Below are 24,832 nucleotides of genomic sequence, written 5' to 3' on the forward strand. Positions count from 1 at the left end.
AGGTTGTTTTCCGCACACGGAATCTTACCCGTACTTAAGACCGCCGACCGCAGCCGTATAAGCGGCTTTGAAAATGTTAGTTACTCTTCTTACTGAAGGTTGTTGACAAAAGACAATATGCTGGCAGGCTGCCTGCTTTGAGGACATCGGCGCCATCAGATTAACCGTAGCGGTTTCGAGAGCCCTTTCTCCGTCATCTGCATCTCAGTGTCTCCGCGGAACCAGCTCAAGCCGGTCCCCACGGAATCCCTCCACGGCAGAGGTTCTGGGTCAGTACCAGATTCTGTAATTGATCCCTCCGGGCGTTCCAGGCACATCCGAACAGCGCATTGAACAGAATCACCACCGAGAAGAGAGCCGCTCGGCCACCCCGGACACGCGGAGAGACGGGAAGACGAAGACCGCCTTGCCGCTAAACATCCGTTCTGTTTCTCGCTTGCTTTTAGGGGGAGCCAAGTCAGCACACCTCGCCCTCCATTTCGGGGAATCGGGGAAGACGATGTCAGTGTTGTTAGTAAGGGGGCGAGAGGGAGAGGCACGAAGAATGGGAAAAAAAAGCCGCGACTCCTCACGTTCTTCAGACAGAAAGCGTTTGGGATCGATGTACTAAACGGGGAGTACCGCTCGAGTAGAGCTAGCGTTTCCAACCCGCATCGCCGACCAGGGTGCGTTCGGGCCATTCAAATTTGATCAAAACAGATGGTGGATTTCATAAAGCGGGAAGCGACAGACGAAGCGACAGACACGGTCACGAAACCCGCGTTACGTCAAAATATCGGGTGGTCAAATTATCGATCGCGAGCAAAGCAAGTTGACGCGACGCTCGTCGATACAGGCAGCTCGTAACGCCGAAGAGAGAAGCAGAAGCATACTTTTCAGTTTCCCTTTGAAATGCCGGTGAAAAAAGGCGATGGATGAATAAAACCTCAAACGGCAACAGATATGCCACCGGACGCCAGAAGTGAACATCATCCAGTCCGCGTGAGTATGAGAGGGACGGACGAAGCGGGACACGCGCCCGTTATCTTCGATTTACAAACCTCGCGCGTCGCCATTGTCTTTTTTTTCGAGCTCGTCAAAAACATAATCCACGATTCCGAACGTAATAACCAAATTCAAATGATAGCTGTCGCCGCGACGCTCGCTTCACGGCGGGATCCCACACCACCCGAAGTGAACGGAAACCAAATCAGCGTTTTGGTCTCTTCTGAGTTAATTGTTTAATTCCCTCCCTCTCTCCCTTTTCTCAGCACAATAACTCCCATAACCGTTTTTATTAAACGTGACACTTTGATAAGCCGGTCTAATAATACAGCTACGCTGTCGGAGAAAAAGAAGAACACAACGGCGATGCCATTTCTCGTTATTTTATCGACTTTGCGGCTTCCGAGTTTGACTCCCCCACGTTCGTTTCATTCGCGAACGAGAAACGGGAAGCGGCGACGGCGCGACCGAGCACGTCCTCATCCGTACCTGTGCCCTCTCTCCCCCCCACTCCACCCCCAGGCTCTATGACGCGACAAGACTCTCCCCCCACACCCCGGCGCTACGGAGCGCACCGACGACCCCCTCGACAGGCACCCGGACACGACCCGCCGCCACCGAACCGCCGCCGTCGCGAGCCCGCCCTTTTCCCGGAAGCACTCCACCCTGCGCCGCGGTCCTCGCGGAGAGAGAAAGGTGATCCCTCATCACGTCCCTCAAGAAAGCGTCGGCCGTTCTCGGTCGAGGGTAACGGCCGTACTGTCGAATGAAAGCAACGCGTCTAAAATGCCTGGAAAGATTCCGATGGAGTTTTTACCGGATCACATAATTCCCCAATTGCAAACGAGGGACACGATGGCGCAAGAATCCAGTTATAATTGAAACAAACCTTGTTTGGCTTCATGTTTTTGTTGTTGCAGGATTTAGCCCAGTACCGCAAATCCACACGCACGACAATACAAGACGGCTCCATCTGCGCGTTTCCAGCTTTTCTCCCGCGAGCAGGAACGGAAGGAGGCGCCGGACGGCGGCCGACGTTAACGCACCGCGGTCACCGGCTCGGTCACCGGCACGGCGGAGTAGCCACGCGGACGTTTTGAAGTTACAGCGGAAGAAAAAGGATTAGGACCGAGTCATAAAAGCGGCAGTTCTCGTCGAGCTTGGGAAAAGCGGGTTCCTCTACCGGTCGATGCGCTCGGCAGTTACGGGCCCTTTTACGATACGCTTTCGAGAGAAAATCCTATCCCGCCGTTTTCTAGCTCGTAGGCTACTATATACAGTATACGAGTGAAAGGAGCGCGTGGCAGATTCCGAAAATACGTCTCAAGTTTTGAACATATTGATTTGTCTGAGTGTCGCCGGTAACCAAGCGGATGCATTTTCTTCCGAGCGTCCGTTAAGACGTTGAGCGCGGGAGTCGGCCGGAGTACGCGCGCTGAGGAAAGGTGAAGTCGTGGCCGTACGTCGGCACGAATTTGGAGAGCGACTGCATGCGTAGTACGAACAGAGTTGTCTTTCGAGCCAACGGACGCGTCCGTGTTCAGGTTCAGTCCAGCGCACAAGCGAAGCGTATCCTACGGTAGACTCCGCCGCGCCTCGAGACGGGAAGACGTACAGTACGTCGCGACGCGCACAGAATTGAGCGTTTTACTCTTCCTCGGACAAATATCGATACGTACGGAGCGGAACGCCCAGGAGCGAGCGCGCGCGCGCGCAAATTAGACATAAACGCGCACGGATTATATACGTTCCGCCGCAGCCGTCGCTCTCGGCGTTCGCTTCGAGTTCGTCCGCGGGACTTCATCTACCTCTTCCTCGTTCCCGAGAACGCCATCGGAATAAACATCTCGGGCAAATTCATCCGATATTCATCTGACATCGGTTGGTCTTTTAATACTTTACGGGAGGCCGTTTGCCACAACGCGGGCGATAGCGCGCGCGAGTAAGAGAGAGAAAGGAGCATCGAGGGAATCTTAAGAACACGACGACGGTCGACCGCATCGTCTCAGTGTGGTAGTTTAGGGAAAAGAAGACCGTTTCATCGCGAGCCATTTGCATTCCATTTCAGCTCGACCGCAGTTGTGGGATTTCCCAGTAGGGTGCGCCATTATCGTACAGTACAGTACGGATATCGGCTACGGTAATCGTGGCTTTAATGAATAGTTTGAAGTCTAAATGACTCCCAGAACGGTTTCCTTTCATTTTAAAGTCATATTACAACGTTCCCCTTCAAAGTAATGATGCTTTGAATGGGAGCAAATCCGCAGGAAGCGCAAACTTTTTGTAACTTGCGCTTAACAAACGAACAGCTGGGCAAGTTCTCCATCAAACACGGCAGGTTCCCTCTCGTCGTCGACGGGGGGGCGTTCAGCAACGACGCCGGCGTTTTCCTGCTCCCTTCACTCGCGAACCGTGGATTGGTCGATCTCGAATTCTCCGGCGGCCGCTGGATTCCCGCGTTCCTCCGCGTAACCGATAGCTTGAAGTTGTCTTTCCGTAGGTGCCATCGCCAATCGCAAAGCACATATAAACAAACAACCGTTCGCACTTTGCGGTATGGTATTTTCGCATCGTACAGCGAGGTACATTGAAAGCGCGATCTCACGTTTGTTCTGTTCTTTGTCCTTCATCGCAGGTCTCCTAACACCACGACAGCACCAGAGAGGGAGTGTTTGTGGGGACCCCCCCCCCCCCCCCCCCCCTCCCCAATATCTCCAGGACATCGGGTAAACCTCTCGCAGTCAAACACTGTTCCCTGCCAGCGACTCCACAGGCTTTGCGACTTCTCCCACCCGGTGCGTGTCGTCGGGTCAACACGGTCGCCCGCTCTCCGCTTCCGCCCGCTCCGTCCAATTAGCAGCTTTTGCCCGTCGCCGTCCCGTCGGAAGCCCTCGGAATCGCTTTAACTAAAGGTGTGAGTTCCCTGCATTTTTTTCACCATTGTAGAACATCAGCGGGGCGCTAGGATCCTTTGGAGAAGCGAACGCTCTCCGCTACGAATAGGCCTTCTGTCGGAGCGAACCTCCCATATTTTTACAGACCAAAGATGAAAAGAACAAAGGCGCGGGGACGGACCGACCGAGCGGGCAGTCGCCGCCGGCGTCCCCACCGGGCGACCCGTGAACACTTTGCGTCGGCTGGCGGACGCACGGATCGAAGGAGTACTTTTGACCATTTCCTGACTTGTTTGTTTTTTTTTTCCTCAGACTGAATCCAACAGTGTACTTTGAAACCGGATATTTAGGTACAACGTGCATATAAGTACGTAGGAAGGGGGGGAGAAAAGAAAAGGACGTGAGCATCGAGACAGCCGTCGTGTTGGGGAAAGCTGACGAAAAGACGGCGTGAAAAAATGTCATTAAATGTATTTTGAAAGGCCCTAAAAGTTATATATTTAACAGTTTTTCTATGTTGTACCTTTGTAGAGGAGCTTATTGGAGTCGCGGTCTCAATGACAATTAGGATGTGAACAAACGCCGTCGTCGACGTGACCGCCGGCGCTCGTAGTTTGGGATTTTTCAGTTGGCGCCTCGCTAGCTGCTTTCTTTTCACGCTCATTTCCACATCTCTGTCAGGCAAAAAAGAATCCTGAGGACGGACCTTGTCGCCAACTTAACATTGTAAATGTATAGTAGTCAGCGGAAACCATTGAAGACTGCTAATTTGCTATGATATTGTATTGTACACAATGTGGAATACTGACTCATTTCCTCTGGACGGCTTTTGATGTGTTAATTTATTTCCGCGTTCGCGTCGGTCCGCGCGGCGGTCGGGCGGCTCCGCCGGAGAGAGAGCGGCAGAGATATTCCGCCGGTTGACATCAAGTACCTTCTTTTTTTTTTTATGGTGAAATATTTGAAGAATCCATTAAATACAATGAAAGAAATGTCATTTGAAAATGCAGGTGGTGTTCAATCTATATGATCTCTAACATGAAAATAAATCAACAGGTGTCCCCCAGGGTAATGAAGCTCACCTATTTTTCCAAAGGATCTAGTTTTCTAAATGCATTATAGACGTTTGAAGAGTAGTCAGTCGCGGAGATGTAGCTTGGAAGCGGCGGGCCACGATGACAGGCGGAGCGCGGACAGGGGCTTCACGATGTCGTCGGCGCTTCGGAGCGCCTCATTAGCGCAACGACCCAGCCACCGGAGCCTTTCAGCGGCGCCAACAAGACAGACGTGAGACAAGGTTTTTGCCCTGCGATTGGCTGGCGACCAGTTCAGGGCGTACCCCGCCTCCTGCCCGATGACAGCCGGGATAGGCTCCGGCACGCCCGCGACCCGAGTGAGGAGAAGCGGCTCAGAAAATGGATGGACGGATGGATGGATGTTCACAACACTGCACAGGTACCAGTGGTAAATATTATGAAATTCTTGAAAGGTTATACGAGCCTTGTTCATTCTTCATGAATCAGAAAGCGATATAGGAGACAGAAGAAAGGTTGCTTTAATGTAATTGTACACTGTATAGATTGGAGGTCATTATTCTTGGATACTGTTGTGTTTTTCCACACAGTGTCCGTGTATTAAAGCACAAGACAAAACAATGGACGCGCACAGTCATACGATACGACCGTTCATTTGTAATTACGGCGCGCGTTACCCCGAGCTCGTTTTATTTCCGACAGCACGCATTCCGGCACACGTTTTACTGTAAAGAAGAACAATGGACCCCCCAAAAAGATCCCCACGGAGCTTAAGTCGGCGCCGCTATTGTAAATAAGTGCTATTTTTGTGTCGATTTGAATCACACGAGGAGACCTTTGAATAGTTTTCCGCCATCCAGCAGGTTCCCGCTTTTAGCTCCTAATTGACATTTTTCACCATTTTACAGTATAAATTGGATACTAAATAATACGGCCAAACGCAGGTGCCCGTGCGAGGACGCTCCTCCCGCCTGCTGTTGGAATAGTTCCAATAATCCGCCCCGGTCAGAGGAACAAAATCATTTGTTGTGTTTTCATGTGTTGTTTCTTTGGCTTTTTTTTTTCTTGACCAACAGGTTAAAGGTTGATAAAGTTCACAAAAGCACATGCTGAGTCACATGGAACGTTTGTACCATCATTCTTAAATACGTGTATTTTTTGCTCATACATCGCAAACACAACCTTTAAAAGTTTTCTAAGAAGAAAGGTGCATGTTCACACACACAAACGGTCGGCATACTTGAAGAGTTTTGGAGTGAAATGCACAATTATGTTGCGGAAATGTAAGTCGTCCAACTAAGTTAGACAGACCAAATGAAAAGATTTGCATCTTTACGTGTTGTGGGTTTTTAACGAGGACGTACGAGTCAGGCGAAAACATTTGTTCCAGATTATCGTGCACTCCATTGAAATGTTGTATAGGTTATATCGGTCAAAGGTTTCACATTGAATGTATTTTCTACACTTTCAGGCAAACATTGTAGTGGTTGCAAGGGTAGTGAAGTAGTCCCACTAACTTTTAAGAAAGACCGCTGAGTAACGAATTCACGTATGACACGATGCGGATTGGGTATATTTAGTTTGACTTTACCCTCCACCTCGTCCGGCTGAAATCGGCGGGGATTCGGGGATCGCCGCCGCGGATCGTCGGCCAAGCGCGCACTCGGACACCCTTTTTTTTGTCCGAATACGCCGTTCGTAGGGGGCAGTCCACCGAGTCCAATAACACGACACCGCTCGGTTCGAGGTCGGGCGTTCCTCCCTATCGCGCCCTTTCACGTCGAACCGTCATCGTCCACGTGAGCGTTGTAGTCGACCAGCGGAACGAGGGAGTCCGCGGAGAAGGGGAGACCCAGGTGGCCTCTTCGGGCGAGGGAAACGTAGGTCCGTTCGTATTTCTCATCGTTAAGGGGCCTACGAGCCGTACTCGGCCCGGTTCCTCACGTGGCACCCGTTTGCCGCGGGTGACCCTACCAGGGGCGTGAAGCCCCAGACCACGCAGTTCCCTCCGCCGTGATAAGCGGACGGCTCAGGGAAGGGTATATTTAGACATCGGTTTAGATTTGACTTGAATGATAATGAATAAAATGCGGAAGCTCGATAGCATTCAGTATGACTTATTCTCTTTTTATTGTCCATATTTTTGTTATTTTGAAACCGGCATGTTATTTGGCTTTCGGGGGGGGGTCGTACGCAGGAGCGCTGTGACGATAGCTACATCTCTCCTCGTTTTTCTCTTTCAGTCGGAATAAACGCGATGTAAAAGTAGTGTATCACATTCACCGCCGTTGGCGGCTTTAGAAGTTGAATATCCATGTTAACGGGGAAGGCTGGCAGCGAATGAGTTAAAAGCCACTGTAGAAATGACACAACAGCGGGAAGAAGTAATTGGAATGAAACCGGTATACAGAATGCACAAACGACAGAAGAACATAGCTACGGTTTACTTAAAGCCACCTGCAAAAGACAACGTCGGGGAGACAGAAAGCGAAGACCCGCTCGACGGCGTATCGATCGGCCATCGAGGGGTACGAGGAGTTAAGTACCTCCCCGACAAGGCCGACAGCAGGCCACCGGTCTGATACGCCGGAGCGCTAGTTGCGAAAAAAGAACCAGCTTTTCAGCAGCTTCTTTAAAAAGTCATTTACACGCTGTCGGCTTTCATTAGGGCCGCCGACCCGCACCCGGGGCCCGGCGGTACATGGAGGCGCCCGGGCGCACCGAGCGCGTCGGCCAGACCCGCTCGGCCGCGCCGTTAGACGACCACTTCTCCCGCGTCGGGACCCACCTCGCTACCGCGCCGGCACAGCTCACGGCTCGTAAGAGGCGATGACGCAAGCGCCTCCTTCCCCACCTGGAAAGTGTCGGTGAAATGTCAGTCGTTCACTGTGAAATGTAATGACCCGAAGGCGATATTTTTGAACGCTTTTAGATTTGCATGTTAAATGAAGGAAAATGGTGTTCATTGTGGAAATTGTGAAACTGTACACGTCATGAATGTGTTTGTTTTTTTTACGGGACAGCGGGAACGGTGCTCGGGGAGAAGCTTGAAACGGTCCTGACGACTGTCTGTGTTTCTCCCGCACGAGCGCAGGTTCCAGCCTCCAAACGCAGCCGTCGGTCTTTGAAGAGTCACGTGGGAATCCGGAAACGGCGAAAGAGTAAATGGACAGGAGAATGGTCAAACATAAGGAACCAGAAGAGCACACTTTGAAAATCCAGTCCGTGTACCGTATAATCATCAAAATGTCAACAAATGCAAGCGGTTTGACCTCAGAGGTTGTACGGCGCCGCCCGACAAAACCATGTTCACGTAGAGCAGGAGTAGAATTGTAACGTTAGCGAAGTAGCTAGGCTACGTGTTTGTTGTCAGTAGGACTGTTGGTTTCGAGGCGAACCCAAGTCAGACAGAGGGAGGAAATGATTGAAATACGCCGACGGGCCTTTCGAGCGAGGGAGTCGCACGGGTTCATTAGGAGCAGCGTCAGTTTGTCAAGCCGTTGGATTTGCGGCTCCAAAAAATGAAACACATTTGAACGTCTCTCATTTTAACGCCGTAACGTCACGGCGTCAGTGGTTTTACGGACCGTACGGCAGATTATTTTCCGAGCCTTAATTGTACATACGCGTACGTCGCGTTGCATTTTAGCAGTCCGACTGCTGTGGATACGGCCGCCGTTGCGCCCATTGTTCAATCCCGTTGTCTCTCTGTAGCTTTTGTCTCTCTCGGACACCTCGGGTACGGCGTCAGCGTCGTTCCTCGACCGAAGCAGATTTGTATCGCATCGGTGTCACGACTCACCGTTCGAGGCCGACGAATGGACCCGACCGTTACCGTTACGCAAAACGGTGGGATCGGTCATCGGTCGATGGGCTGCGCCTCGAGAGCGCGGGGTCGCGGGCCCGAAGTGCTAAAGACGAGAGCCGCTTCTGCCAGCAAATGAAGGTGAATATATATCGTAACGGCATTAGCGGTACTTTGCGGAAAGGCGCACGGTGCCCCGAGACAGTTGCTTTCAGCGAATAAGAGTGTACATTCCTTGAAATTCCCCAAAAGAATGTTTTCTCGCTAAAGATAGTTGCCGCTAATAGCGTGTCATGTTCGAGAAGAAGTATAAGCCAACTTTTGGGGCGAGAATATATTGTTTTTGCCCCCCACTGTCTGACCGTAGCATTGTGATGAATATTGCTTTTGTAGAATAAGAATGAAACGGAAAGGTTGTTCCATTTCCATCCATTTCGCGATCGCCCTCCGCCGTGGACCGAGATTGACATCGCGACCGCGCTCGCGTCGCAAACGTCGTTGGAACCGTCGTCACGTGACCTCACCGCGGTCGGATGTCTTTGAACCGGGCCATGTCTTTTGACCGTTATGTACTCTTGTAAATTGTTGTTGAAAACCGGAAATGTCATTTTCTATGCGGGTTTGTGTTCTTGTGCGTCACATTGTAAGTCATTAGTTTATTGCTTTTGTGTTGTTGTTCAGCCGGCCCGTTGCAATTAAGGATGCAGAAAGTCACATCGGCCACCGCCACCACAGAGAGTTGCGCTATTGTAAAGGGTGGACGCGAGGAGCCAGAGGATGAGGGTATTCAAGTCCTCAACGACGTCGGCGGTTTGGTTCGTCGTGCCGTTGGGGCTCATTTATGGCTTTCGTCCAGGCTTTTTGGGAAAACGTCAAGTCGGTGAGAGTTTTTCCACATGAAAAATTTGCCATTTTTGTTTTTTTTGTCTCATCGGGGACGGTCACGTCGTGCGGCCCCACTCCTGGTGTTTTAGATGAGGAAGCTTGGAAATGTAAGCAGGTAAAGTTGAAAATGAATTTGCAAAGAAAGAGTGTTCAATAAAAACCAAAACACATTGACTGGATTTTTGTGCGTGTTTGTCTGTCTGTGTGTGTTTTGTGTCTGCCTCGCAGTTGTGAGGACCCGGGTTCAAATGTGGCCTGGAACGGTGCGGAGTTTGCGCTCCGGGTACTCTGCTCTCACAGCCCCAAAACAGGCACGGTAGGTTAGCGGAAGACTCGAAATGGCCCGTAGGTGTGAATGGTTGGTTGTTTGTATGTGCGCCGCGACCAGTTGTCGGCTCCGGCGCGCCCCCGGTGAGGATAAGTGCTCTGGAAAATGGATGGATGCGAGAAATGTGAAATGTAGTTTTGACTAATTATGGTGGTTTGAATTGCAGCGATGCGAAGGTATTCATTTGACTCTGGCCGAATTTGATGAAAATGGGTTTGGCCGACTCACTTCTATCAAATGACAAGGAAGTTGTGAGTTGGAGTTGGAGTTAGTTCGTCAAATAGAAGGGATGGAAAAGATGGCCCAAATTGTGTTTGTGATTTCTTAGTGAAGGTTGCTGAGTGGTTTGACTTGGTATTAAAAAAAAAAACACAACAACAACAACGGTGTATAGGAAAGCAATTTGATATTGCGACGTGTGTCACTGGTGCAGTTGACGAGTCGGGAAGCCGCACGGTGTCTCGTGCACGCGCCTCGTCACCGCACAGCGGCGCGCGCGCGCGCGCGCCCGGGCGAGGTCATTGATTGCACCTGCGGAGGGCGGGGCGCGGCACATACATAAGGCGAGGGGGAGCTCCTCACTCGGTGCAGGTAAGCGGCCGGCGTGCGAGCGAGCATTTCCCCACTCGTCCCGTCGAGTTGTCATGTGTGTGTTTTCTGTTTGCAGTTTGCAGTCTGCCGTCGGGAGCTTCGTGTCGGTCACCCGAGTCATCTCGTCACCGTTCGCAAGAGTTGATTTGCAGCCGCCCTTCACTGGCTCCCAATTCGTCACGACGAGGAGGCGAAGGTGAGCTTTTCCACCAAATGAAGCGCAGGTAAAGGAACGTTGTGGCAGTGAACCGCAGCATGTGTACGTTTGCTCTCAGCAGCACGGGCGCGAGGAGGAGTTGAAGGAAAGGCCGGGCCTCCGGGAGCTCCGCGCTGCCGCCAGGTAAGCAGGTAAGCAAGTCATCCACGTTGTCGGTGAACGGACGGGTTGCGCTCACAATAATGTCGTCGTTCTCTCCCCCCCGCAGGTGATCGACAGACCGGAGCGGCTCGGCGCCCCCGCCTGGGCCGAGGGCGCAACTGCGCCGGTGCGCTGGCCTTTGTCCCCGCTGAATGTTGTCCGCGGCGACCTCTGAGGAGGAAGGGCTGCGGCCGCCCCGTGTTCTCCACGGCCCTGTAGGGTCGGTTAGCCTGACCGCGACCTAAATTTCCCACCCGCTACTGACTTTCCTCGTCCGGCTAAATTGGACATGTTTGTTTTGTAGCAGAAACCCAGTTGGAGGGGCGGCTGTGCAAGATCTAAGAGAAGCTTCCCGGAGGTCAGTGCTAAATGCGCTCTCAGTTTTCCAAGCTAATGCAGATTTAACCAAAGATTTCTGTCTTGCAGCAGCAGCAGCCTCCATTCTGAGACCGCAATGTCATGTCGCTGGGCCTCTAAAAGGCACAAGTATATTGTGACGTCATGCACTTTCAGGGTGTTTGAAATTCTTTTTATTTTTTTTTATTTTTTTTCCCCCCCCACAGGCTGGAGCGTTCACCGGTGTGGACCACTGCCGTTCCTACCTGTGGTGTTGAAAAGATAGCCTCCAAGCAAATTTGTAGTCCAGTCCTATCCCAAGTAAGTGAAACTGGTAGTATCATTGTCAATTTGTGCTATGAGTGTTGCAGTTTTTGCAGGTGCTGGCTTTTCCTGATGATGACCGCTGCTGTTAAAACGGGCTGACAAGCTGATTTTTGGAAAGCTTATTTTTGTTTTAATTTTTTTTCTTCTTCCCCCCCCCCCCCCCCAAGAATAAGAAGGTTCAGGGTTTTGTGGCTGAACGCTGCTTGATGGAAAAGCAGCCAGTAAGTGTAATGGCAAAGTTGTGACTTGAAGTTTAATTTGGCAGGCTGGACTTTCCCAGTACTTGGGGAAGAGGCCTTCCAAGCTGATTTGGTAAGTTTTATTGAGCAGGTGGTCAATGTATGACTTTGTCTAATTGTTTTTGTTTTTTTGCAGGCTCTGGGTTTGGTGGCTGAAGATCAGGCCTTCGAGTTTTCTTTGGAAGTACCTTTCTACCTAAAGGTAATCACTCAATGCAATTTGAATCCCATTTTCTGTGCAGGCTCTGAATCTTTTGGGGGAGGACTCGTTCCAAGTAAGTGTAAAAGCACAATCGTCCAGTTTGCATCGGAACCTTTGAACGCATTTAATTTTTTATTTCCCCCCCCCCCCCCTCAAGATGGCTGTTGCCGGAAAGGACTCTCCGAAGTGACCCGTCACAATGCTCAGATGCCACCTGGCAGGACTTAATTTGGACAATTGAATTGATCTTTTTGGCAGTATGGAAAAAGACTCCCAGGTTGGAAGTGGATTTGTTTTTATTTTTTTGCCAAGAAGGTGTGGAGACAGTTGATGGTGAGTCAAAGAACATTCCCCAATGGATTGGAGTGTGTTGTGTTCACTAATGGCTGGTTTTTTTCCTTTTGCAGGTCAACGTGCTGTCGTCTGGCCAACGTTCCTCCAACGCCGAAGACTCTTGCTGTACGGGTGAGTAAATGACATGGTTGCAAAGCGCATCCTTGTCATTTACGCTCTTGTTGTTTTTGTTTTTTTTGAATAAAGCTTTTTGGAAAAAAGCATTGTTGCCTTCCTCCCATTTTATTGCTTTGGACCCTCGAAGACGTCGCAGTTAAAGTTTAAGTCTAAGTCGACGGTCGACTTAGACTTAGACGGAAGACGGAAACGCCTCACACTTTATTGCTCTATCGCACATGACACTCACACACATGCTCTATCACACATGACACTCAGACATATGACACTCTATCACACATGACACTCTATCACACATGACACTCTATCACACACATGCTCTATCACACACATGCTCTATCATACATGACACTCACACACATGACACTATCACACATGCTCTATCACACATGACGCTCTATCGCACATGACTCACACACATGACGCTCTATCACACACATGCTCTATCACACATGGTCTATCGCACATGACACTCTATCACACATGACACTCACACACATGACACTCACACACATGACACTCACACACATGACACTCACACACATGACACTCTATCACACATGACACTCAGACATATGGTGCAGGGTGACTTTATTAGTTTATTATACAAGCCAAGATCAGTCTTGTCAATGCTGGAGACCACATTGATCAGGCCCTGCACTATATTCAAACATTTCTAAAGGCCATGACCTCTGTGGGAAAACCCAACACATTTCCTTTTGGGAAATACATTTAGGCCAGGCGATACACCAAGTCTTGGAGATTAAAACTAGGGAAATACATTTAGACATTGGGCAATGTTAACATTACAAAAAACATTTAGGCCAGGCACTACACCAAGTCTTGGAGATTAAAACTGGGGAAATAAATTTAGACATGCTGCAATGTTAACATTACAAAGAACATTTAGGCCAGGTGATACACCAAGTCTTCTAGATTAAAACTTGGGAAATAAGTTTAGACATGGTGCAATGTTAACATTACAAAAAACATTTAGGCCAGGCGCTACACCGAGTCTTCTAGATTAAAACTTGGGAAATAAATTTAGACATGGGGCAATGTTAACATTACAAAAAACATTTAGGCCAGGCGATACACCAAGTCTTGGAGATTAAAACTTGGGAAATAACTTTAGACATGGTGCAATGTTAGCATTACAAAAAACATTTAGGCCAGGCGATACACCAAGTCTTGGAGATTAAAACTGGAATCAAGTTTACACATGTATGATACAATGTTAACATTGCAAAAAAAGATTGACCCCCCCATTGTCCTGATGTGAAAGTTAACCTTGACAAGCTTGGATGGCACAATAAGGCTTCAAAGCTAAAGTTCAGACTGGGGAACTCAAGACTTTGGACACCACAGACTTGAAGAAACCTGGAAGAGCAAATGCTCAAAATACATGTGAGTCACCATTAACAAAAAACCTGGCAGGAAGGCTGAAGACACGACACTCCATTGGCGGTTCCACGGGAACTTTATTGTGTAGGTTACAATTGGAGTTCACAGCAGCACAATGACTCACGTTGGTGTTTGTCCACAGGTGAGGCATTTCCAGGAACGGGTTCCGCACGACAAACTGCAACAAATGACCATTATGGTGAGTGGAAGCCCAAATGACATCCTTTGTACAGACAAAGGTGAGCTCATCATCACCGCGTAATATATCTCCTACCAAATGTTGAAACTCCATTTACAGCAACGTCAAATCAAACCCACCACTTTGTGCAACGTCTAAACGTGCTCTCAAACGACAGTCACAATTGGGCAGACAGTTATGTCAGGCGTTAGCTCTCTTATGAGTTGAATATAGTTCTGTTTTCAACTTTTCTTTGATTTAAATATACCGCTGAGGTTTCCTACAATGCAAGCTGATGCGCATTTCACATCACAAGCGCTCCTAACCTACCACTGCCCCGTAACATTGTGCAAGTCTTTTCAATGTGTGTTGTATGATGCCGTCACCTGAACATCATGGTTCTCAATACCTTTGAAAAAGTTACTTATCAAAACAAACCATCCCACACCCGCAAGTCTTCGTAGGCGTGTCCATGAGGAAAAAGCACAGGGCGAGTCGGCACCTCGTCTTATGTTAACCATCTAAACGGTTCTCGACATTTCACGTGAAGACCAAAACTAAATGTATCATTAACTGATATCTCTACGAGCGGTTGTGCCTGCGATCTCCATCGTCTCGCCGATTCGGCTGACGCACACCAGTGACTAAAAGGCCCAGCCGTTTTTCTATTCCTTTTATTTTAATACACTAAGCTGTCACTTCTCTTCATTTGTTCGGAGAATTAGCTTTTCCAAAGTGATTCCGAATGCCACCTTTCTCAGATAATTACCCTCTCATCTCAGGAAGCATATTGCATTCATCTGAAAACTATGTCACCCTCTTGTACTTTTATAATGACACTTCATTTCCTAACGTGTACAAGTCTCACCGCTCCATAACGCTGACTGAACAACTCATTTACAGCATAGCGTCATTTGGTACCGTCACATCCTTTTATTCCGCAATGTCAACCGGACGACACGTTACCCTTTTCATCTCTTAACGAGTCCAGGCTGGTGAACCTCCGTGGAGAACTCCAGTCTTCCCAAATCCCACGCAGAATGGATCTTTAGGAATCACCTCATTCCGCATGCACGTCCTGACCCTCGGTCATCATCTGAAAAAGCCTCAGAGGGTCACAAGCTAAATAGGAGTTATTTTGAACAACTAAATACACACATAAGCTATTGTTTTTGGTGGGGGAGCATGGCCAGAATAAAGCCTTCTTTGAAAGGGGGGGGCTAAAAATAAGTCATTTTCTGTTTGGCTTTTTGCCAGGAATAAAATTCAACTATACAGAGGCATTTGGGGCAACATGAGGATCTATGACTTGATCCATTTCCAATAAAACAAGCATGTCCATATGTAAGGCATATGCAAACGTCAGGTGTCTACAGGGGCAACGTTCACTTACATGAATAAAGAACAAATCAAAGTGTACTATGCCAATTTTGGCCAAATAAAAAAATATGTATAGAAAGGCTTTATTAGGAACAAATATTTTATATATATATATATATATATATATATATATACCTCCCTCTGCCTTCAGGTGGGGGCGGGGGCCATGGGTCCCGACTGTTCATCGGAAAGGAACTCATCTTTCGCCGCCGCCGTCGTGTTTTAGCGAGGATCCTAACCGCGTGGCTTCCCGGAGCCGTCAAAATATTCCCAAAATTCCTATCAGACCGTCTTCAACACTTTCCATCGCTATATCGCAGTGAACATGTCAAAATGGCAGCTTCGTGGTTCGGTTGTTTCTCGTTGCCTTACTCTTTGCCATTTTCCCCACACGGACCATTTCAAATCAGCCCTTCAAATTCATTTGGTCTCGAGCTATCCGCCTTGATTCGGGTTCCACTTGGACCCGACCCCGCGAGATATCAGGTCACAATAGCAGCGTCCGGGGATCTGGACTATGGTAGACCTACAGCGATATAGAAAGACCGACAGCGATATAGAAAATCATTTCAACTATTTGCTTTCATATCCCGGAGTGTACGTTTCCACCGCTCGGAAGAGGGTTGTTGGGGTTTCTTTGGCGGATTATATATACATCACGCATTTTTGTGCGTTAGGGTAACGTTCGCCTTTCCTGCAGCCCCCGTCCGTTCAGTTACACCGTCCCCAAAAGACCGGTTAAGAAATGATAGTCTTCCACGTATTCTGGGTCCGGGCGCTTTGACGACGGTGAAAGCGAAGCGATTTGAACGTTCGCGGCTTTCTTTGAGGATGCCGTGAAGACGTGTGTCTGAGGAGCTCCAGAGCTAAATCCACAACGGGTGTTTGAAGCCTTCACATTTCAAAGGACGTCCGCTTCTGTGACTCTTCTGGTCTCTCGGTTGCAACGTGGCCCTGTCGCGGAAATCTACAAGCTCAAACGCCCGTTTGCGATTTTGCTATTCGACGACGCCTTAGAGAACAGAAAGTCGCATCAAAAGTACAGACGCTTTCAACAGTTCCAAAATTTAAACAATGGCAAATTCACTTCCACTTCAAAATATAGAGTGCATTTTAGGTCCATCCTGAAATGTCACCCGAAAGCCCCGTGGCCCTTATTTATTGGCGTGTCGTCCATGACAACGTATATCGTTCGGCCGACGACGTTACAACCGAGGCTGACCAAAACTCAATAAATCACAAGACATTTCAAGAACACCCGTGTTAAATAAAACATGCATTTGCTACCCGCCGCCGGTCCGGTTGGATTGGATCGTCTGATCGATGGAACTCGGGAACGGTCTCTTGCGGCCCGACTGCCGATCCGGTCCCGGTCGGCGGAGTCGTTTGTCCGACGACGAGCCGTAACGGCGGTAATCCTCACGCTCCCGGAGACCTTCTGCTGCCGCCGGCCGTGAATTATCAAGGCGATGCCGTCGCGCCTTTCCAATACAAGTGCGCACCGAACATTGCCACAAATCACCGGATAACGTCAAGCATTTTGCCTACCTCGTTTAGTGCAATTTACCGTTTCGCTCGCGAAAGCCGCTAAAAGTCGTTAACTGACCCGAGTTTAATGACATCGACCGCCGCTTTTAACGAATGGCCGACGGGCTTCCGGGGACTTTGGTTTTCCGGGGACTTTGGTTTCCCGGGCACATCCGTTCCCGGGCTTTCGTGCAGACTTTACAGAGTCCTAAAGATGACTTCCCGCCCGACCGCATTATCCGGCACCGACTGCCGGGCCTTTTGCTATAGTTCAGCTTCGGAACACCTTCCACCGTTGTGCTTTATGATAATCTATTCAGCCGGCCTTATTGCTCAAAAATGGTCTATAACACAAACACCCTAGGGAACGCATAGTAGACAGCGCCGACACAAACCGAGCGGTGGTTGGATTTCAGACCCAAAACAATCCCGTGTGTCGTAAAAGCCGTTATTTGGCAGCGACGTCAGTCAGACGCGGCCGTTCCGAGCGCTACGGTGGCGCGCGGGTTTAATAGCGTCTGCGGAGATAGGTTGCTCCGCCGGCTTATTGGTTGAAAGCTAAAATCTCTCAAGGGAATTGGAAGCTGCGTTATCGCGGCAATTCATTCACACTTTGCAAACTTGCGCTCGGGCGTAATTAACGTCTTTGCCTTCTGAGCAGAAACCCCAGAGTTTTAGCCACTCCGGTGTCAAGGTCATCGCTTCGAGTCGCGATGACCTTGAACCGTGGACGTGTTTGGAGAGAGAGATGGATTGAATACATTGCATTTCATGTTTTCTTGGCTCCATGTGTGAAACGTCAACGACTCGTACAGGAATCGTCAATAAATCCATTTTTCCCGCACGGAAATGATCCAAACATCTGCCTCGCTGTTCTCGAGGTCGTGGTTTGAACCCGGAAACACACTCGACTGGGTCCGTGGATTTTCGTCACCCACCCCCCCCCCCCCCCCCATCTCCTCGCACGTGCCGTGACGGGTGACCGACGACGCTAACGACGGCGGGCTGCGTGATGAATTACCCTCATCTGTTCGTTTCGCCGAGGGGCCCGCGCGGGTCGCCGCCGAAACCGGTCGTGACGTTTAGTCGAGCGCCATATACGCGCCGAACGAGTAGCGCGGCCCGCGGCCGTCGTGATTGAGACGAATCCGTCCCGAGCCCGCTTCCGAAACCCGCCGGCCGGCCGAAAACGCTGAGGGTCACCGGGACGTAAAAGGCTATGACAAATAAAACTGCCCGTTATTCTTTATGACCGGCTCGTAACTGCTCCGAGTACGGTGAAATGTGCTGAAAATGAGCACTACAAACAGGATGACGCTGTTAAAGAATCCCGAAGCGGCTGCTCCGATGCCGTACGGGTGTCGAGGGCGTTCCGGTGCCGGCCCGAGGTGTTTCCGAGGGATAAACGACGACTGCGCGGGAGGCGACGGGTGGCTTTTGGCTCGCTCCCGATAGCTGAAAAGGGGACGGAAAGACCTGGCTGGCGGTTCGGGGAGCCGCTTATCGTTCAAAGCCTCGTCTGCTTCCGTAAATGCCCTTTTGACCCTATAACGGGGGTCATCTCAAAAAACCTTGACCAAAACTTCCTTCTCACGGCCGCCTACCCGCTCCTCAATTTCTGTCCGATCGCTGAATGATGAGGGACTGTTCGACATTGCCAGGAAATCATATGTACCTTCGTTACAGCGAGAGCCTGTCTCGTTTCCTTGATTCCAAATTCCACGCGTTGTAACCGCCGTCTGCCGCGGCGCTGTGTTTAACGGCGGTCGGATGGGACGCTCCTGCCGAAATCCCCGAAGCCTGTCGGTGGGACGGCGGAAGACGCTTCCACCGAAATTGACGACGACGACGTTCTTACGCGTTTATCGTACGTCCCGTCTCGCACCGACCCGACTTGCCGTCTTTCTAACCGTCCGATATCGTATCCAAGTATGTCGTTACGATGCGAGAACCTTCGCTCGCCGGCGCTCGTCGCGTTTTGGATCAATTGTCTTGACGAAACAAAACACCCGTGACCTGAGTCGAGCCGTGACAGTGTACGTAAATACAGATTCAATCAATGCCCTGATTGCTATTCTCTTGTAATGAAGGCAAGATACACGAGGTAACACTGCATTAATAAGGTGACTTGACTTCGAGTCCCAAACCTTTGCTACTCTACACCTCAGTCCATCTTTCAGTCATCTGCGCTTGTGCATTTCTTTTTCCTGAGTGATTTTTACTTTTACTCCCGACTATTTCAAAATAAGCCCGTCGCTCCAGAGCACGGACGGGAACGCAAAATATCGCAACTCGGACTCGAGTCGCCGTTTCCTTGACATTTTGCTTTGACTTGACCTACCCGAGGGAAAAAAAACTTTGACTTGAGATTTACGTGACACTTTTACAACAAAGGAAGAAATGTTTCTTTTTTTTGCCATGTTTGTTTGGTGTCAAAACAAAATAACCACAAAGCTAGGCACACCTGCCAACCGCTCAACGTCCGTGGGAGATTCCAGGAATCGTTGGGATCTGGGCAAAAATTCTTCAATGAATACGACCCTGACCCTCAAAACGTAGCTTTAGTGTCTTTTTAGATTGGATTTTACATAAGCGATCACATGCGCCAACTGACAAAGTGGAAACATTTCTTCAATTTGACATCAAAGCTCTGGGAATATTCACAACGGAAATGGATTTTCGAGCGCCTGCGCTGCTGCGTTTTTACGGCGGGCCGAAACGCGGCGAGACAAACGTCGCGTCGCGAGCGGGTCGGACGCCGACTTTCCACGCCGCCGCCGTCGGCCGTTTTCTCCCCGCGGACGCTCGCTGACCGCTTTACTCCGAAAGTCCGTCGAATGCCGCCGAAAGCTGCAGGCACGACTCGCTAGACTTTTGGGGCTTTCCGGGCAATAGCGCAAGGGGAAGACGATTCCGGACTTGGAAGACTAGCGTACTGTAGTTTGCTGCGCTAGCAACGTTTTCAGAGCGCCCGTCGGCCAGGCCGGAAAAGTTGGCTACCGTGCGATTCGTTCCCCCCCCCGCCCCCGCCGTTTACAGTCGGATGGCGGTTACCTCGTCTGCCTCACAGTTCTGAGGTCCGGGGTTCCGATCTCAGGGTACTCGGGCTTCCTCCCGCGTTCCAAAATCATTTTAAACACTTTAGGACCGTGTCGCTGTCATATGACATTTTTCAATATGTGTACGGTGGCTGTGTATGATTGCGCCACAGAATCGTTGTTTAGATACTGCGGGAGGGGGGAGAAAACCGTGAATCATTGGTCTTCAAATACATTCAACTTTTTTTTTTTTTTTTCAATACTAAAATATTTCTGGTAAGACTGGTAATTACTTGGACTAAACTTGGGGGGGAAACAAACATTTGAAGGTTCTCACTTTTATTATTTCTATACTATAAATGTTGCTAAATCTTTTTCAAATATTGGTCATTTATGGGGGATTTGTTTTGCTACATTGGATTGTTTTTTACATTTCATTACTCATTTACTTTGCCCCAGAGTTGCTCATCGCATTCCTTTGTATCCTCTCATCTTGGGAATGATAAAGTCTCCTTCGATGTTCAAAACAACCGGTGCAGTTTGCGCAATTTGGTTATCCAAATCGACCCGCTACCAAATGTTTTTTTCACCGCAAATATTTGGCTTCCACTAAATCATGAACGTGGCCGGCTCCTTCCGACCGACCGACCGACCGCAAATTACGCCTTGGTCCTCGTCGAAATGCGGCTGGGCTGATCGCGTCTTCGCCTCGTTACGGTTTCCCTCGGTGGCCGGTTATCGCTGTGAAAAACTCAATTTAACCTGCGTTTCATTGATATTTTATGTCATTTTAATACCGAATTGACTTTCGAATCAGAAGCCACTTCACGAGAATCGTAAAGTAGACGCGCTTCAATTGCTTTCGCGTAAAACCGTACAACGGGCCGGATCTGGTTTCGCTTCGTCCTAGTTTTGGAAGCTGCGCAACTTGCGGAGAAAGGACAACACGCAAACTCGGCGCTGGAAGACCGCAGCTGACATTCAAACGCCAAACCCCGCAACTGGAAGACGGACGTGCTTTAAAAACACATTTCGCTAACGAGTGCAAATCCAATGAACCCGTGTCGGATACAATCAAATCGATCTGACAGTCACGGGAGCTTTCGAAAAGCGCAGCTGCCTCCCGTTTAAGCGACCGCGCGTCAAATTAACTGTCTAATAAAACAGCGATAGACTTTAACTGCCCGCCGTTTGTTCCAAAAATAAGCGGCTATGAGAAGAGCTGTCCTCACTTTCCTACAAACGTTTGGCCATTTGCCGACTTATTCGTCTCCCGTGTTCACCGAATGGGTGTACGAACACCGGAGTACGGTCTTCCCTAAAGTTGAAATGTGTTTCCTCTCTCAACCTTTCAGGCCAACTATTTTCCAGCCGGGCACGGAGAGAGAGCGCCCGACCCCGTCGCCGCGACCCGCCGGTTCCTCCGCGGCGCTTCGCGGGATACTCGGTCCCTGCGGCGGCTGTGTTCCAATTAGAGAGCCCTGACTCGTATTAGCATTCCATTTAGGCTCTCCTTAGCGAGGCGGTCCGCCGCGAACTGTCGCCGGAGGACCCTCGGCCAAGACTGCTGATTGACTCTCGATCCGCCTATGGCGCGCGGGTAACCCCGCGCCGCGTTTGCTGGAATTGAACACAAAGTGCAAAGTGGAATATCGTCTTCGCTTCACGGCTCTTTTCCTCATCTATCGGTGCGTTAAATCGGTCTAGAGCCGGGATCCGTCTAATGGACACCCCGGAGCTTCCCGTTTCGTATCGGCGAGCGGGATCGGAATAAAAACTTGGAGCAAACTTTCAGAACACGACTTCAACAACATAAAGGAAAAGGCAGCAAAAATCGCGGGGATGGTGTACCTTAGTCGGAACATTCAAAGGCTGACTTTGCCGACAGGGAAGACATTTCTTCAAAGGCTGAATGCCGGCCGTGACGTTTGCAAAGGGCCGGACCGTGGAAGTGATTCCTTCAAAAAACATTTTAACATCCGTAAAGCATACGCGTGGTTTGAAGGACAGACGGGCAGATCGTGTACAAAATTAGATTATACCCTGTTTTCCCATGACGGACGAGCGTGTTCCCCTTTAAGATTCATGGAGTATCAAATTCAAACTTTCTCTAACCCAGCCATTCTACCATCCGTTTGGGTTTCTTGTGAGCCGGAGGGTACCGTCAGAGCACAAATCCAAACATTTTGGGTTTTTACATTTTTTTTAAATGGGAACTTCATAAAATTCATTCATTGTTTTGCCATTACATTTTATATACACCGCGATGGGGAGCAAACAAACAAATACACCACTGCAAAATGACTGCATAACTTTGGGGTCCGACAATCGCTGACGTCGCTGCGCTTCTTTGGCCGTTGCTCTTATTGCCGACCGAGTGACGACAAAACAATAGTTCTCGCTTTTCTTCCATTCAAATCCGGTACGACTGAACCGCCTCCGTCGAAACGTTCGGTCGAGGCTTCGTTGCTTTTGACCCGTTTCGGTGGTTTTTTTTCATTCTTTTCTTCATGCGTAAAAAAAACCAAAAAAAAGACACATTTCGTGAATCGACATCTATGGATAATTGTTTCGCATTGGAATCGTTTCACTTTCCATATTCGACATTCAAGCTCGGTTCATTTCTTCTCTTTTTCAGAATGCGTGCCGTAACATTCAAAACGGTCCCAATCAAAACACGTTGTATTTTTCTCAAAGAAAATCATGATCGTTTTTCCCATCGCACCTTTAAATACATTAGGATCATCTTTTTGGACATTCAGCAACACGAGTGCCGTGCAACCCTGACCAATGACACAGGCGGAGTTGCGGTGTCTTGGAATTTGCATTTATTCTGGCGTGTGCAAACGTGAGCCGTCTCGATACGTTTTCCGTTTATGACCGTCGCGCCTTCTTTTTTGCAAACGCGCCGCTGGTAGACTGTCCGACCCTCCCCCGAACGTGTGGCTGTCCGACTTTTTTGGTCGCTTCCTTGAGAGAGCCCGACGGGAAATGGATTGCGGTGCTTTCCCGGCCCGGTAAACAGGGTTCCCGCTTGCGAGAGCAGACGTGGGCTTGATATAGGAGGCCGTTTAACCCAGAAACGACACCCCGGCCCGCGGGACGGCCCGTTCCTCACGCTGCGCATCCGTCGTGCGGGGCGATCTGGAAACAGGGCTCCCTCCCCGAGGGAGAGCGAGGAGAAAAGGAAGAAGGTGTCAGATTTCACCCGTGCGTGTCGGTTAAAATGACCCCCCCAAAAACAATTACGGCATTCCATTTTCAACGCCGTCTTTTGTCGAGCTCCCTCACGGTCGGACTTGCTAAACGACAAGGAGATCTGTGGAGGTGGGAGCGGGTCGTCACGCTGGGGAAATCTGCCGGTTCGATTTCAAACGCGCGATTGCAGATTGTCACGGGCGTGCCGGATTGCCATCGGGTGTGAAGAATCTTCCGCGTTTGCCCTCTTGACGGCTTTTAGGTGCCGCGAGCCCCGCCGGAACGCTTAAAAAGCACACGTTGCCTATGGAGCGGAATTGCCGTTCCGTCAGAGCCTTTGCTGACGTTTGGGAGTCATTTCCGCTCCCCTCGCTTTGCTTGTCGTTAAGGAATGTCGCTTTGTCGGGTTGTTGACCTCTCTCCGGCGTGCCGTCTTCTCGTCGACGATCGGGCCGCTCGATGTCTGTCGCGTGTCGACTTCGTTGCCGGCGGGGCGCGCAGCGTCGCGTTTCCGCCGAGCTTTTAAGTTCAATTTGTTTTGCCGGGCTACGATTTGGACAGGTCAACCTGGTCTCCGGAGAGCGTAGGATTTCAACTGATCGTTTACGTAAATGCGAGCGTGCCGCAGTGCGTAGGTTTACTTTTTTAGTTTCTTCGTTTTAGGATTCGGTACAAATGTTCTACGGTGACGCTCCTCCGCATCTGATTGATCCAATTTCATTGTCCTCGAGTCCGTGCCCCCAAATTGTGGTATACGCTGGCGTTTCATCAGAGAGCGTCCGGATCAGTAGACATTTTTTAGACATTTGTTTTGGCGAGCGTTCCGTTCATTGATTTATTATGAATGGGTTTCATTTCTTCTTGTACTGTTTGTGACTGTTTTTGGATTTTAACCGTGTAATGCGCTTTTTCAGTCCTCTCTTTGATAAGTACTAAACAAATACTCGTACTACGGTTGTGTTGTTAACGCTCGATTTTGGAGACCGTTGCTAGCTGTACCCCCGACATTGTTGGATATTTGTGAAAAAAATTTGAAACCGAACCCAACTGTAAGGGGCTTACGATAGTTCCCTGTGGAGCTCCTCGCGTGCAGTTAAGTTCAATGTTGTTGTGAATTTCCCCACACTGATAGTCGACTGTAGGTGGCCCGTAGTAGAAATGAGGTCGACTATTTCCCGGAACCCGATATAGACAATCCGCCGTAGCGGTCGATGGTGACTTATTTTTCCATGATTGGAGGCCAGACCGCAACACATCTGATTGGCTGAAAAATTAAGTATGCGCTCCAAATACACCCCTTCCGCTATGCTCGTTAGTGAAATGGATTATTCATCCCTGAGGAGGGAGTGTGCGGCGACCCGGCTCTGAACACCTGGAACGCTAACGGTAAATAACCGGCGACGCGTACGACAACGCACCGAGAGCACGCCAATACATCGCCTGCGTGCCCACGTGGTGTTCCTTCCAGATCTCTCTCTCTCTCTCTCTGTCTTTCAAAATAACTTGACCGTTTCATTTATGGTCGGCCCAGTAAATATAACAGATGCGTCTAATTAGCCGTAATTAATTGTCATTCGGTCTTTCTCGAGGTTTTGGCCTCAATGTATGGCCGCCGCTGGCAGATATCCACTGCAAACAAATGGCACCGCTTGG

General features: G+C 49.7%; 1 protein-coding gene and 2 long non-coding RNA genes across 16 annotated transcripts in view; 2 read left to right on the forward strand and 1 right to left on the reverse strand.

Moving 5' to 3' along the window:
• Positions 1–4,182, forward strand: part of tafa5a (TAFA chemokine like family member 5a) — a 99,899-nt gene extending 95,717 nt beyond the window's left edge. For 3 of the 8 annotated variants that reach the window (XM_061667309.1, XM_061667310.1, XM_061667311.1), the window contains exons 4-6: positions 128–269; positions 1,507–1,680; positions 3,620–4,182. In XM_061667309.1, the coding sequence (XP_061523293.1) occupies positions 128–269; positions 1,507–1,680; positions 3,620–3,714 (411 nt within the window). In that variant the 3' untranslated portion in view covers positions 3,715–4,182. Of the gene's footprint in view, positions 1–127; positions 270–446; positions 1,681–3,619 lie in introns of those variants that run through there. The other 5 variants (XR_009767503.1, XM_061667312.1, XM_061667315.1 and 2 more) reach the window with 5 other exon arrangements.
• A 669-nt stretch (positions 4,183–4,851) lies between these two features.
• On the forward strand, positions 4,852–12,474 carry LOC133396971 (uncharacterized). 7 transcript variants are annotated; one of them, XR_009767507.1, is made up of 7 exons: positions 4,852–5,333; positions 7,581–10,717; positions 10,800–10,869; positions 10,947–11,237; positions 11,306–12,056; positions 12,141–12,316; positions 12,391–12,474. It is a non-coding gene; the product is annotated as an uncharacterized LOC133396971 (long non-coding RNA). The 7 variants fall into 7 exon arrangements; XR_009767508.1 differs by having other exon boundaries at positions 10,947–11,099; positions 11,184–11,237; positions 11,306–12,316; XR_009767509.1 differs by having other exon boundaries at positions 7,581–8,858; positions 9,399–10,717; positions 11,306–12,316.
• A 571-nt stretch (positions 12,475–13,045) lies between these two features.
• The window catches only part of LOC133396897 (uncharacterized), a 39,792-nt gene continuing 28,005 nt past the window's right edge, over positions 13,046–24,832 (reverse strand). The window contains exons 2-3 of the long non-coding RNA XR_009767445.1: positions 15,003–15,132; positions 13,046–14,036 (exon numbers count right to left, since the gene is read on the reverse strand). This is a non-coding gene — a long non-coding RNA (uncharacterized LOC133396897). The remainder of the gene's footprint in view (positions 14,037–15,002; positions 15,133–24,832) is intronic.

This window comes from Phycodurus eques, chromosome 22 (assembly GCF_024500275.1).
Source record: "Phycodurus eques isolate BA_2022a chromosome 22, UOR_Pequ_1.1, whole genome shotgun sequence".
In the NCBI taxonomy this organism is placed as follows: domain Eukaryota; kingdom Metazoa; phylum Chordata; class Actinopteri; order Syngnathiformes; family Syngnathidae; genus Phycodurus; species Phycodurus eques.